General features: G+C 41.1%; 1 protein-coding gene across 2 annotated transcripts; it reads right to left on the reverse strand.

Annotated features, from left to right (window-relative positions):
* Window positions 1–606: 606 nt before the first annotated feature.
* LOC137822721 (phosphatidylinositol/phosphatidylcholine transfer protein SFH3) lies at window positions 607–4,933 on the reverse strand. Of its 2 annotated transcripts, none has more exons than XM_068627672.2 (15): window positions 4,802–4,933; window positions 4,371–4,522; window positions 3,513–3,765; window positions 3,279–3,378; window positions 2,916–3,182; window positions 2,617–2,694; window positions 2,429–2,530; window positions 2,290–2,339; window positions 1,999–2,098; window positions 1,822–1,917; window positions 1,646–1,705; window positions 1,465–1,558; window positions 1,007–1,362; window positions 839–913; window positions 607–744 (listed from the first exon to the last, which is right to left on the reverse strand). In XM_068627672.2, exons 2-15 carry the CDS (start codon window positions 4,414–4,416, stop codon window positions 718–720), a joined length of 1,704 nt encoding a protein of 567 aa, XP_068483773.2. In that variant the 5' UTR covers window positions 4,417–4,522; window positions 4,802–4,933; the 3' UTR covers window positions 607–717. The 2 variants fall into 2 exon arrangements, with proteins under 2 accessions (XP_068483773.2, XP_068483774.2); XM_068627673.2 differs by having other exon boundaries at window positions 1,007–1,356; window positions 4,802–4,919.
* Between the last annotated feature and the right edge of the window lie 8,637 nt (window positions 4,934–13,570).

Consider the following 13,570-nt stretch of genomic DNA (forward strand, 5'->3'; position numbering starts at 1 on the left):
TAAAAGTTGTGCTTACCGTGCATAATTTAAGCACAACTTAGGTAAAAAAGAAAAGTCGTGCACCTTAAAATAATAGTAAAAAATAATATAAAATGAAATTGCACCTTAAAATAGTTGTAGGTAAAAAAGAAAAGTCGTGCACCTTAAAATAACAGTAAAAAAATATAAAATAAAATTGCACCTTAAAATAATAGTAGGTAAAAAAGAAAAGTGGTGCACCTTAAAATAATAGTAAAAATATATAAAATAAAATTGTATGTCGTAATTTCAAAACACAATTAACTTATTCTCGTAGTTAATGCTAAATTTTCTTCAAGAAATTACATCAAAATGTTGTTAATTTTGAAGTCATCATTTTTATCTAATGTTGTCAATAAATTGATTAAGGATATGATGGTGTGTCAATTGAAGTGAAAGGGAGAAAATATATTTCATGATTATGTGAAGGCACAACATACTTCCAAAAACATCTGCATATGAAATTTTAAGATGATGCAGCCAAAGGGTTGCATTGATAAGACAAGTTTTGTTATTCTCAACGGATTAAAGCTGGATAATCTGATTTTTTTTGTTAAAAAAAGATGGAATTTTCAAACATATGCACAATTGTCTAGGAATGGCAAACTTTGCACAGGTTTTTATTAAAATATTGATAGGCAGTCGAAATAGAAAGCCTCCAAGTTTACAACTCTTCCTGATGCAGTAAACTATTTGACATCAAGCAGCAAAACAGCCGAAGCGGAACTGTAATCACAAACCAAAAAAGTGTGTGAATAAAAGTAGTCAATAGATAAACCTATAGAAGAAATTATGGAAATATATGTCTGGTATGACATACCAACTTCTTCTTCTTCCTTTTCTTGTCAATTTGAGCTTGGAGTTGTCCTTGTCGAGCAAGGGCATCTTCAAGTGCCTAAAGCCGAAATAGAAAGCCAAATAAAATACCAAGTTGAAATATAACGGAAATAACACCATGGAATTAAAATAAGAAGGAAAAATTGTAAACCTTTTTGGTTGCAACCAAGTCTTGTTCCAGAGTGGTGACTCTGGTTAGAGCATTATTCAGCACTTCCTCCTTTTCGGGTGGCATGACAGATCTCTTGTTGAGGACAGTGACTTTCTCTTCCAGTTCACCCATGCGCTTCACAAAGCTCATGTAATCATTGCATGAGAAGGTGGCTGCTTTCATCATACTGCCCTCATAATATCCTGAACTGCTATACAGTGCTGCTTCATTGAGTTTCCTTGGCATGTTCTTTGTCATGCGGATCATGGTTACAATCCCCATAATAAAGGCCATGATTCCACCAACAAAGTGATTGGTATTCAGATCAGACGTCTTGCTAGCAAAACAATCTGCACCTTTACCAAGTTAAATTTATAGTTTCAGCAGAAGTAACAACAAATATGTATTATTATATTACGGAACATTCATTTTTATGTAAAATACTTTAGAAAGTTCACCTTTGTCATTCTGTATTAATTTATTCCAAGATGAATCGACTGGCTTGCCAAGCACAGGGACAAATTCCTCATATTTGTACACAGGCTTTGCCACCTGCAATATATATTATAAGGGCAATCTTAAAAACAATATGGCAGTATAGAGAGAAATTTTGATTTACATTTCGTCAACGGAACTTACTTTTGGAGATAAACATGGCACATCAACATTATATGTCTCTGGAACTGATTCTTTGTTTCCCTTGATAATATAGGCCAAAAAAGTATACTAAGTTATAAAATATTCTGACAAATAAATACCAAGAGTTTGACTACAAAGTTTTGCAGTTTGAAATTGCTACAAGGTTGGAAACTTACTACATTTTGATGTGCTGTCTCATCTTCTATGACTGTTTTCTCCGCAATCCCGGACAAGGTTTGTCTCTTGCATTTGCCCTCACCATTTTGAATCATCTAATTCATCAAGAACAAAAATACTTTATTGTTTTTCTTTGCCACTTGACTAAAGAAATTTATCCTGCAGCAGTAAACTACCTTGATGATATCTGGGTCATTCCATGGCCCCTTGTCAGAAAGCATGCAACCACCTTTATCTGCACAAGTACAAGTACCACCCAAGAATTCTGGAAGTTCGCTGGTAAATAGGATAGACAACTGAGGTGTTATTTATAGTCTTTAGGAGTAATTCCAATGACATAATGGAAGAACATATTTAATATTTGTATATATATAAATCCACGTATTTGATCATGAAGAGTTAACATTACTCAATTCATAATTACGTACTTGATGCAAATGAAATACTAGAGAGGAGATAAATTTAACCTGGCATCAATGATTTCAAGCAACTTGCTCTGGTATTTGTTACCAAGGACCTGGTCAATAAATCATTACCCTGTTCAGTGTCCCTCATTAACTGAAATCAACTTGGTTTTTAATTGATTAACATTCTAAAAATGTTTACATGGATTTTTGCAGTGGTCTTGGGATCTAGGAATGACTTAACGGTGCTCCACAAGAGCCTAAATCCAGAACCAGCATTGATGATGAACATACGGTTCAGTGACTGTGGAGAAAAAAAAATTCAATTAGGGTAAATTTAGAAAGCGTTCAAACTGTTTCCAAGCCCATATAGATAAAATAAACCAGTACCTCAGGGTAGTTGTCACCATCAATCTTCTGAAGCCTCTGGAGGAGATCTCTTGCTGCTTTGTTCATACTTTTAAGACCCTGAGCAAGTGTGCTAGTTAGCAACTGTATGAAACTTGTTTCCATTTGAAAAAATAATTACAGTTGATGGTATGCACCACAGATAATTGGAATGGACATTGCCTTGTTAAATTTATAGTGACTATCATTTAAGGTGTAACTATTGTTCTTTTGTCATATTGATTATTCTTGGGCAGAGGGGTTGATTAACTGAAATATGTCCCTAAAATTTGTATGCATACCACTCCTTGCACATCCAGAATAGTTGTGCTTTGGTCAATGTGCTTCTTTGCTGCAATGGAACAAGCAGGCAACTTAACAGCAAAGGTCCTCTCAAACTCCTTTACGTGGTACTTGAGATAACGATCCATTGTTGTTACTTGCATCAGCTTGGTAGAGTCAACCTGACCCAACTTTTCAATGTAAACAGGTCTGCCATCCTTGTCAACCCCATGATGCCCTTGTGGGTAGTACTTTAGAACCTCATCTTGTTCAGTGAATTCAAAATCCTTTAAGACAAAAAAACTATGATGAGATACATGAACAAAAAGTCACACAAAATATCACAGCATGAAAAGTGAGTTTCCTTTTCAGCAGAAGAATACCTCCGAGATAGTGTCAGCACCAAATTCCTGCCTCCACTTAAGCATATCTGCCCACATTTGTTTTGTTTTCTCGATGTCAAACTTCCTTGCTCTCAAGAATCTGGATCATCATACAGTTAAATTATGGCCATTAGAGTGTGTAATTAAGGTATTAAACAAAGTTAATTTACTCATAGAAGAGCTAGTGAGTAAATAAATAAATCTATGAACAAGAAAACTATTTCACGGGGCCACCTTAGCATCACATGGTGATCATCATGTCTTGAGGGCAATAGTTCTTCCAAGATAAGTGCTTGGCGAAAAGCATCAACAGCTTGCAACTCTTCTGCATCAAGATCATCCGCAATAGAAACAGACATAACCCTGCTGTGCCTCCTCCCCTTCTTGGTAAGGGAACTCCTGAACTTAAATGAGGCGCTCATGGCCACCTTCTTGAATGATCCAACCCTTTTCTTCCTTTCATCGTCAGAATGTTCACTTTCATGACCTGTGCTTGCAAGAAAATAAAATTTACCCACACAAGTTTGAATAAGATAATTGTAAAAAAGAAATTCACGCTCTAAACATCTTCATCCGCTTCTGTTGTATCTGTGTTCCATTAACAACCTTGGCAAAGGTCAACTACATATTTTTCCCATACCATACATCTGGATCTATAAATACTTTCTGTTTGTTATCCAACCAAGCAATTAATTAATGAATAGCAGTATAGCACTGAATGCATTATTTGTAGCAAAGTTTATATCCTTACAAATTTTACAGGTTCATTAATTATGTAAACCACTAACATTAATCAGTTGTTTTTGTTTGGAACTCTACATTAAAGTGTTTTTGCAATGGAAACCAAACCACAGAAGAAGTCAGCCATATGCACATTTCTACCATGACCCCATTTCTACAAACGGAACATCTAAATGTGATGATAGCCTGCAAATTTCTCATTATGGTGTACCATTCCACATTCTAGCTAGTTTAAAGTGGATGAAGATTTCACTGTGCGTGCATAAAATAAAGTGAATGCAGACAAAGAAACTGCAGAGAAGATGTTGTGATGAAATGTGAATATGAAATTCAAGGAATTATTATACCAACCTAGTTTCACGGGTTGGTCAACAGGTGCGGGCATGATTTCAGCCATGGTTTATAAAATTTTCTTACACACAGGAGCAAAAAGTAGCCTTAAGGCAGATTAAAGTCAGGTACTGTAATACATCAATAGCCCACAATGGAGCTTTCACGTACACCTGCAACATATAGCCGTCAAAAACGTGTCAAGAAGCTCCAAAAACCAATGCTTGTACAACAAAACAATCAATATTAACCATCTGTATATCTGGCATGCATGAAAAAGGAGAAAAAGAAAGAAAGATAGATATCTCAAATCTTAACGATCAAATGCTTCTCATGCATGCACTTAAAAATCACATTCATCGCCCATAAAAAAGTGGTTCAAGTCAATGAATATGAACATGATATTATCATAGCTAATGAAGAAGGGGACGAAAGGATATCTTAGAGCATACCTTGACTCAAGAATGTAGGGGTTGCAAAAACAAAGTGATCGAGAAGCGTAAATATATGGTTTCCCAATAAATCTCTCAAAGTGGGGGCACGTTGGGATATTCAAAGGCTCAAAGTTGGTGGAACCAGTAGACAATTTTAGACTTTGCTATTTTTTTTTCTCTCTTGTTTATTCATTGTCATTTTCTGTTGAAGAGGTCTTGATTTGGTGATTCTTTGGCCTTGCGAAATGCAAGCCACTCTGTTGCTTCACCATCACATGTTATTCCTTCCCACTCATATCCATTCTTACATTATCACCATTGTTTTCTTCCACACTTTTATGCAAAAACTCTACCATTCATGTTTACCATGTTGACTTTTGGAGGATCACAATAACAACAACACAAAGTCATCAATTTGCTCATCTAATTAACACCACTCCTTCAATAACTTTGCTTCCTAAAATTAGTTATGTAAACCTTTATTATATTAATAGTTCCACACTTTGTTTAGAAGTTAGTTTTTAAATGATAATATATATATATATATATATATATATATATATTGATTATTTTAAAGGATTAGGGTGGAGAAATCTTCTTCCAACATAAATTATAATATAGAATATTTTTAGCCATCCTTTTAAAAGGTTTTTTTTCCAAAGGATATGTTTTTAATAATTTCTTTAACTATATTTTTTATCTTTATTTTTAAATTGGATTGTAATATATTTATGAGAAAAGTATCGGTACTTAAAATTTATAATAAAGGTTTAAATATGATAAATATGCAGTGAACTTAAAAATAGTATATAATGTGCTGAGATAATTTACTAAAGGTTAGGAAAAAAGAATGATGACTTTTAATTCAATGTAGAAAAGATTTGAGTTTAAACAATATTTACAAAGAAGAAGAGTATATTTACGTCATCTTTCATCTCCCCCATAAAATTATATTTAAATAAAAGATTCCATTTCTATTTAATTATGTTTTGTACAAGTAGATTAAAACAATAGTGCAGGCAACACACCTTATAATGTATTTTTTTCTCTCTCTAATACATACTTTATTTTATTATTGCTTTAAGTTCATTTATAAAATTAAGAATGAGACACAATTATTAAATAAGGTTCACTCTTCAAAAAAAGATTGACTTCTAATAAATTTGAATGAAGCAAGAGAGAAACTGATCTTATTATAGCTTTCCCTTTCCTTAAATAATCATAATAATAAAAACTAGGGAAGGGATATATATATATATATATATATATATATATTAATATATATAATATATATAATATAATATGGAGATCCACTCATATTCATGTCATGCCTCCTACCACTTCCTATAAATTATAATTAGAACAAACATTATCTTAGCATTTTTTTTATATGGACATGGTGATAGGTATTGTTTATTTACTTTCAATAGTAATCCTACATTGGAAATACAACAAAATAATATAAGGCATGTGAATTAAGGGCACTTATAATCCATTTTAAAATCGAATTTTGAAAAATTTATTTTCAAATAAGAAGTTTTCAAAAGTTTTACAATATAAAATCCTTCTCATATATTTTAGATGGTTAGATAGTAACAAATTTATGAGCCATCTATATATAAAAAATGTTTTGTCTAACCTTAACGTGATAAATATGTTCACTTCTTTTCTTTCTACCTAAAAAAATGTGGAGACTTATTTATCAATGAATCTTTTATGTGTACCAACCAGTCCTCGGTCATCGACTCCAAAAAAGACCTCAGACATCGGATATCAGTGTCAGATAGTAAAGATGAGCCATGTAAGCTGGGTCCCATAAGCAATATGAGTTAACATAAGGGTAACTCTCAGATACAAAGAGAGAGCCTAAGTCACAAGGGATCCATGCAGGGTGTATGGCGCATTTGGGCGCGACACAAGTAAACAACCCTTGGAGGCGCTAAGGCCTGTTAGGGTTAGGGTTTCCATGGGAAGACTGCATGCATGGCACGTGAATACTTAGGGCACTCATAGAACAGATGGCCCCACAACATTGGTGCATGAGTTGGTACCTTGGCGGCCATTCGGTTAGTCGTTGCACTCCAGTAAAGGAAAGTCCTATGTGCTAGATTACGCTAAGATTGTGTAATAACGGCGCAGGGACATTCTCCAAGGATCCCTAGACATGGGTAACAGAACAAAAGTAAACCCTAGTTACAACCTATATAAATGGTGCTAAGAACCCTAACAAGGTACACCATTTCTAAGACTGAAACTACTTTATACACTTACTGTTTCTTTGCCCCAGTACTGACTTGAGCGTCGAAGTGCAAACAGCCGCCAAGGCACTCATTGTCTTTGCAGGTGATAGATTCTTCAACCAAGGAAGTTCGATTCTCAGGCGGAGACAGGCGGGCCAAAGACTGCCGTTCGAGTCAACCGACAAACGAGTCAATTGACGAGAATATTTGGCGCCCACCGTGGGGCCCGATAAAACAAGGTCCCGCTCACAATCGTGTTAAGAGCTTACCAACAATATGAGGAGTACGAGGCAAGGATCTGCTGCGCCCTCGGGAGGGGACAACGTCACCATGAAACAAATCATCGAGACCATGCGTGCCCTCCAGGAAGCGGTAGCGGCATCTAGGGTCGACATAGTCGCGTCACAGGCAAACAATGAAGAGCTGCACAGAACCAATTTGAAACTGCGCAGGAGTTTGTAACAGGCAGGGGAGCGCGCAGTGGATGAGCATGCCCCACCCATACCACCTAGGGCACGCCCCATGCCGTTCTCTTAGGCGATCATGGATGCTGTGTTACCAGTCACGTCCATGGGCCCGAAAGTCACCTTCACAGCGTTCCACACCCAGATGATGCTTACAGGAGGATATGATGTTATGTACTGCAGTTTATGAGCACATTGGTAGGCGCAGCGTTGGAATGGTTTGTCAGTCTCCCTGACGGACACATTACTACCTTCGACCAATTTGCAATGTTGTTCAGAGAGCAGTACCTTATCAACAGGGCTCCCCCTCCGATCTCTTATGATGTCTTTGACATAAAACAGTACCAGGGAGAGTCCTTGAAAGAGTTCTTGAACAGGTTTGGGGTCCAAGTGGTGAGGCTAAACACCAAAGATGAAGCCATGACGGTGCATGCCTTCACCAAAAGAATGTTGCCAGGGCGCCCTTTAGTGATTCGTTGCTTAGATATTGTCCGAAGACATTTTGCGAGATCAGGCGTCATGTTATGGCGCACATCGTCGCGGAAGATCGAGTCACAGAAAAATGCGGCAGCGTCGGTCCTGTCCGACCTCGAGCAACAGGTCAACCTCAACCCATAAGGATGCATGAGGCAACAACAAAGAAGAAAGGCTCAGGAAAGCAGCAACCATATGAGACAAGGAAGCCCTAGACTAAGGGACGCACAAGGGGGGACGCGCCCCCCAAGCACAATTTTCGTGTAGAGCTCAAGGAGCTGATCACTATCCCTAACATAGCGGTAAGGCTGAAGATGCCCCCAAAGACTAACAAAAACTTGGGGCCCAGCAAGAATGCTTGGTGCGAATTCCACCAAGCCTATGGCCACGCCATACGCAAGTGCTTGTCACTGGGGTACCAATTGGACAAACTAGTGAAGAGCGGCTTCTTGAAGGACTACCTCTTAGAGCCGCAGGGGGATCAAGCGTCAGCAACCACGGGAGGAGATCAGGGGCACGAGGTATCCATTCATGGTGAGATCAACACCATCTCTGGAGGGTTCTTAGGAGGAGGATGCACCGCCTCCCAGTGGAAGAAGTATGCACGAGAGGTGATGGCAGTAGAGGTACAGGAGGCAGGTCAGACTCCCGATGTCGACCTCGTCTTCACCAAGGCCGACCGCTAGGACATCGTTCCACATGACAATGATCCGGTGGTGATTTCGGTAGTGACAGCAGGAAGGAGGGTGCATTGCGTCCTCGTGGATCTGGGAAGTTTGGCTGATGTGATGTTCTGGTCGACCTTCAACAAGTTGCAGTTGTCTTCAGACCAATTGAGACCTTATACCGGTTTCTTGTATGGTTTCGCTGGAGACCAGGTGGAGGTGCGTGGACACATAGAGCTGAGGACGACCTTCACAGATGACACAACTTCACGCACTGCAAACATCAGGTACCTCGTTGTTAACGCTCCATCAGCCTACAATATACTTTTGGGTAGACCTGCTTTGAACAGGATTGGAGCAGTGGCCTCTACAAGGCACATGAAGATGAAGTTGCCTTCCCTCAAGCACTATCAAGTTTGATCAAAAGGAGGCTAAGAAGTGCTACGAGAATAGCCTCAAGACGAAGAGAGGAGTGTTCGCTGTTACCACTCAACCTCCGAGGGAAGAAGGGGTCACCCGCGCAGAGATCGCTTGGGAGAGACGACCCGAACCTGTCGAAGACGTGTTAGAAAGGGAGATCGGCGGGAAGAAGTTCAAGCTTGGCAAATCACTAGGCCAAGAGACACAGAACCAAATCGTCGAAGTCATAGCTTGACACCTGGATGCTTTTGCATGGTCTGCCTCATAAATGCCTGGCATAAATCCTGACTTCTTGTGTCATCGTCAAACTATGGACCCCCAGGTCTGACCTGTTTGCTAGAGAAGACGCAAGTTCAATGACGAGAGGCGTAAGGTCGCCAGAGAAGAGACATAGAAGTTGCTCAGTGCTGGTCACATCAGGGAAATTCAGTACCCTGAGTGGTTGGCAAACGTGGTGTTGGTGAAGAAGGCTAGCGAGAAGTGGAGAATGTGCGTCGACTTCACAGACCTCAACAAGGCCTGTCCGAAGGATTCCTACCCACTGCCCAGTATCGATGCTTTGGTAGACAGCGCATCTGGTTGCAGACTACTCAGCTTCCTGGACACCTTTTCTGGTTACAATCAGATCAGGATGCACCCCAAGGATGAGTGCAAGACATTGTTCATGATAGAGTTGTCTTGTTATTGTTATAAGGTAATGCTCTTTGGGCTTAAGAATGCAGGCACAACCTACCAGAGACTGATGGACAGAGTACTAGTGCCCTTGATAGGGAGGAATGTCCAAGCGTATGTGAATGACATGGTGGTCACCTCCCAGCAAAGGGAAAACATGTAGCAGATTTAGAGGAGCTATTCACCATAATAGCTAAGTACAGGTTAAAGTTAAACCTTGAGAAGTGTGTGTTCGGGGTAGAAGCAGGCAAGTTCTTTGGGTTCCTACTCACCGAACGTGGGATAGAGGCGAATCCTGAGAAGTGCGCTGCGATCATAGCAATGAGGAGCCCGATCTCAGTAAAGAAGGTGAAGCAATTGACAGGACGCATGGCCGCTCTGTCCAGGTTCGTGTCAGCAGGAGGAGATAAGGGGCATCCCGATTTCCAGTGTCTGAAGAGGAAAAACAGGTTTGTATGGACCAGGGAGTGCGAAGAGGCGTTCCTTAAGCTAATGGAGTACCTGGCCAGTCCACCGGTGTTATGCAAGCCACAACTGGGTACTCCACTTTGTCTGTACTTTGCAGTTATAGAGCGAGCGATCAGTTTGGTCCTGGTGCAAAAGCAGGACCAAGTGCAGAAGCCAATCTACTTTGTTAGCAAAGTATTGCAGGGGCCTGAAGTGAGATGCCAAGCCATAGAGAAAACAGCTTTGGCAGTAGTGTTCTCAGCGCGAAGACTTCGCCACTACTTCCAGAGCTTTACAGTGATAGTGATGACAGACCTTCCCATTCGCAAGGTCTTACAGAAGTCGGATGTTGCAGGAAGGATGGTCCGTTGGGCAGTAGAGCTATCAGAGTTTGACATGCAATATGAGCTACTGATTGAGCAGGCCTTGCGGTTTGCTTTCAAGGCCAGTAACAACCAGGCAGAGTATGAGGCCCTGATCGCTGGAATGCTGTTGGCTAAGGAGATGGGTGCGAAGGGTTTGTTGGCAAAGAGTGACTCTTTGTTGGTCACGGGTCAAGTCATAGAAGAATACCAGGCCAAAGATCCACAAATGGCCGCATACTTAGAGTACGTCCAGATTTTGAGGGATACGTTTGAGGCGTTCGAGCTAGTACACGTCCCCAGAGAACATAATGCCCGAGCTGACTTGCTAGCAAAGCTCGCCAGTTCGGGCAATGGAGACAGACAAAGGACTGTCATTCAGGAGACCCTGAGGACACCTCGAACTGCCACATATAGTACAACAGAAGTCCAGCAGATCAGCACTTCGGAAGAGGTGAATAGGAGTCATCGGCGTTAAAAACGCCAGAATAAGCGCGTACCCAGTTGCTGGGGAGAAGTCGTTGCAAGTTTGCCTGGTTGAAGTAGGAGAGACCTGGATGAAATCCTACCAACGCTACTTGGTTGATGGGATACTCCCGCTAGAGCCTACAGAGGCTAGAAAAATCAAGAAAAATTCGAGCAAGTACACCTTGATCGATGGAAAGTTGTTTAGACATGGGTTCACTCACCCTATTCTGGTATGTGTAAGTGGTGAGCAGTGCACGCGCATTATGGCAAAACTCCATGAAGAGATACGCGGGAGCCACATCGGCGACTGAACTCTCTCATCAAAGGCCATTCGTGCAGGATGTTATTGGCCAACCATGAGGGAAGATGGCACAGGATATGCACAACGGTGCAAGCAGTGCCAGCAACATGCTGACTGACACAAGGCGCCTCCAGAAGAACTCAGATCGATCTATAGCCCATGACCGTTTCATACGTGGGGGATCGACATTCTGGGGCCTTTCCCTTTAGCGGTGCGGCAGATGAAGTACCTCGTGGTAGCCATAGAATACTTCAAAAAGTGGATAAAGGCTGAGCTAGTGGCACAAATCACAACCCACAAGATCTAACACTTTGTGTGGAAGAACATAGTATGCCACTTTGGAATCCCAAAGCGTTTGGTATCTGACAATGGCACCCAGTTCGCAAGCCAACAGTTGGCCAAGCTATGTACGGAGCTGGGAATAAAGCAGATGTTTGCATCAGTCGAACACCCCCAGACAAACGGGCAGAGAAGGTTCCTAAAATTATATGGGCTTACCACACTACTTCCCCGTCCACGACCAAAGAAACACTCTTTAGCTTGGTGTACGGTTCATACGCAATGATTCCTGTAGAGATCTAGGAGAACTCGCCACGTTTCCAGAACTTCGTGGTTGAAGAGTCTAATGAAGAAATAAAGGTGAACCTGGACCTACTGGATGAAGTAAAGGAGGAAGCAAGAATCAAGGCTGAAGGGTGAAGTACAAGTACTGCTCCAAGCTGAGACCTCGGCAGTTCCAGGTCCTCGACCTGGTAATGCGAAAGGCCCACCCATACCAGCTAGAGAACAAGTTATCTCCCAAGTGGACTGGTCCCTTCAGAGTGACAGAGGCCCTTCGGAATGGAGCATACAGGCTCGAGACATTAGAAGGTGGAGCGATCCCTCATACATGGAACGCAACTAACCTTAAATTTTATTTCAGTTGAATTATTGCATTGTACACAGTTTTTAGGGGACACTCTTTTTCCCTTATAAGGGTTTTTTAACGAGGTTACCCAATAAAATTCTAGTTATTCAGTTAAAAGAATATATCTTCAAAGCATTTTGTACAGTGCAATTACGAACCTTTCACTTGGGTTAGAAATCTCAAGATTGGGATAGGATGGTTCGCAGAGAACGCCTCCCTCTTGAGTAAGAACGCCAAGGTTGAACAGTATGGTTCTCCAGTTAAATCCTCCCTTGCCTTAAGGGGCGAGGATGGGGGCAGTTACGAACCTTTCACTTGGGTTAGAAATCTCAAGATTGGGATAGGAAGGTTTGCAGAGAACGCCTCCCTCTTGAGTAAGAACACTAAGGTCGAACAACATGGTTCAACAGTTAAATCCTCTCTTGCCCTTATGGAGCAAGGTCGAGGTTAGAAATGTGAACTTCTCCCTTGTTTGTAAGTCAAGGTCGAGAATGGCATGGTTCACTAGTATCACTAGTAAGATATCTCCCTTGTCCTCCGAGGCAAGGATGAAATCGGCAGGAAAATCTTTCCCTTACCTTGCAAGAAAAAGGTCAAAAACAACAAGTGAGGGTTTTCCTTATCTTCGTACAACAAAGGTAAGGCCAATTAAGAGTTTGCACGCACACCATCGATACCTGAAGGCAATGAAGGTCGCAAGAAGGTAAAACCGGCAAGGGGAAGCGTGCTACTTAAGGTGTAAATATGCGTTAAAGCGTTGTTAGCAAAGTTGGTGCAAAACACGGCTGATAACGACCAAGACAAGAAAGCAAATTAAAGAAGAACAAGTTTCATAGATAAGAATGTACAAATTAAAATTGTTCATAAAACGAGTAAATTACAACAAAGAAAGGGTTACTCCTTGGCCACTAGCTGCCCATCAACGACCCGCTTCGTCACATCAAATTGGGAGAGATCCATCCCATGATGCACGCAGGCAACCTGGGCTATGGCATCTTCGAACCCAACACCATAAGCATCAGCGACATCGTTGGTAAGCTCTTCCTCAGTCTACTTGAAGAGCTCGACCTTGTGGGCTAACTCCCCCTCTAGTTGGCCAAGTTGGACCTCTTGTTGAGTGGCCCTTTCCTCCAGCTTGGCCATCTTGGCCTACGTTTCTTCAGCCTTCTCCTTCAGCTCGATAACCTCGTTCCGAAGGGGCAGAATCTTTGATTGGGCGAGAAGGGCCTCCTGAGATTTCTCAAATAGGAGCTTCTTGGTCTCCTTCTCGATTTGGCGAAGATCTGCCAACTCCTGGTACAAGGCAGTCTTGTGCTAGGAGAATTTATTGGCTTGAAGGGTTGATTCCTCTCTCAGCTTCGAAACCT

The sequence above is a fragment of the Phaseolus vulgaris genome, chromosome 9 (assembly GCF_051622355.1).
Source record: "Phaseolus vulgaris cultivar YP4 chromosome 9, ASM5162235v1, whole genome shotgun sequence".
Taxonomy (NCBI): Eukaryota; Viridiplantae; Streptophyta; class Magnoliopsida; order Fabales; family Fabaceae; genus Phaseolus; species Phaseolus vulgaris.

Coding starts and splice junctions, on each gene's coding strand:
- LOC137822721 (XM_068627672.2), bottom strand. CDS start 4,416: ATGGCTGAAATCATGCCCGCACCTGTTGACCAACCCGTGAAACTAG. Junction 2,340..2,428: donor AGACCACTGCAAAAATCCAT/GTAAACATTTTT, acceptor TTTATTGACCAG/GTCCTTGGTAACAAATACCA. Junction 1,559..1,645: donor TGCCATGTTTATCTCCAAAA/GTAAGTTCCGTT, acceptor TATATATTGCAG/GTGGCAAAGCCTGTGTACAA.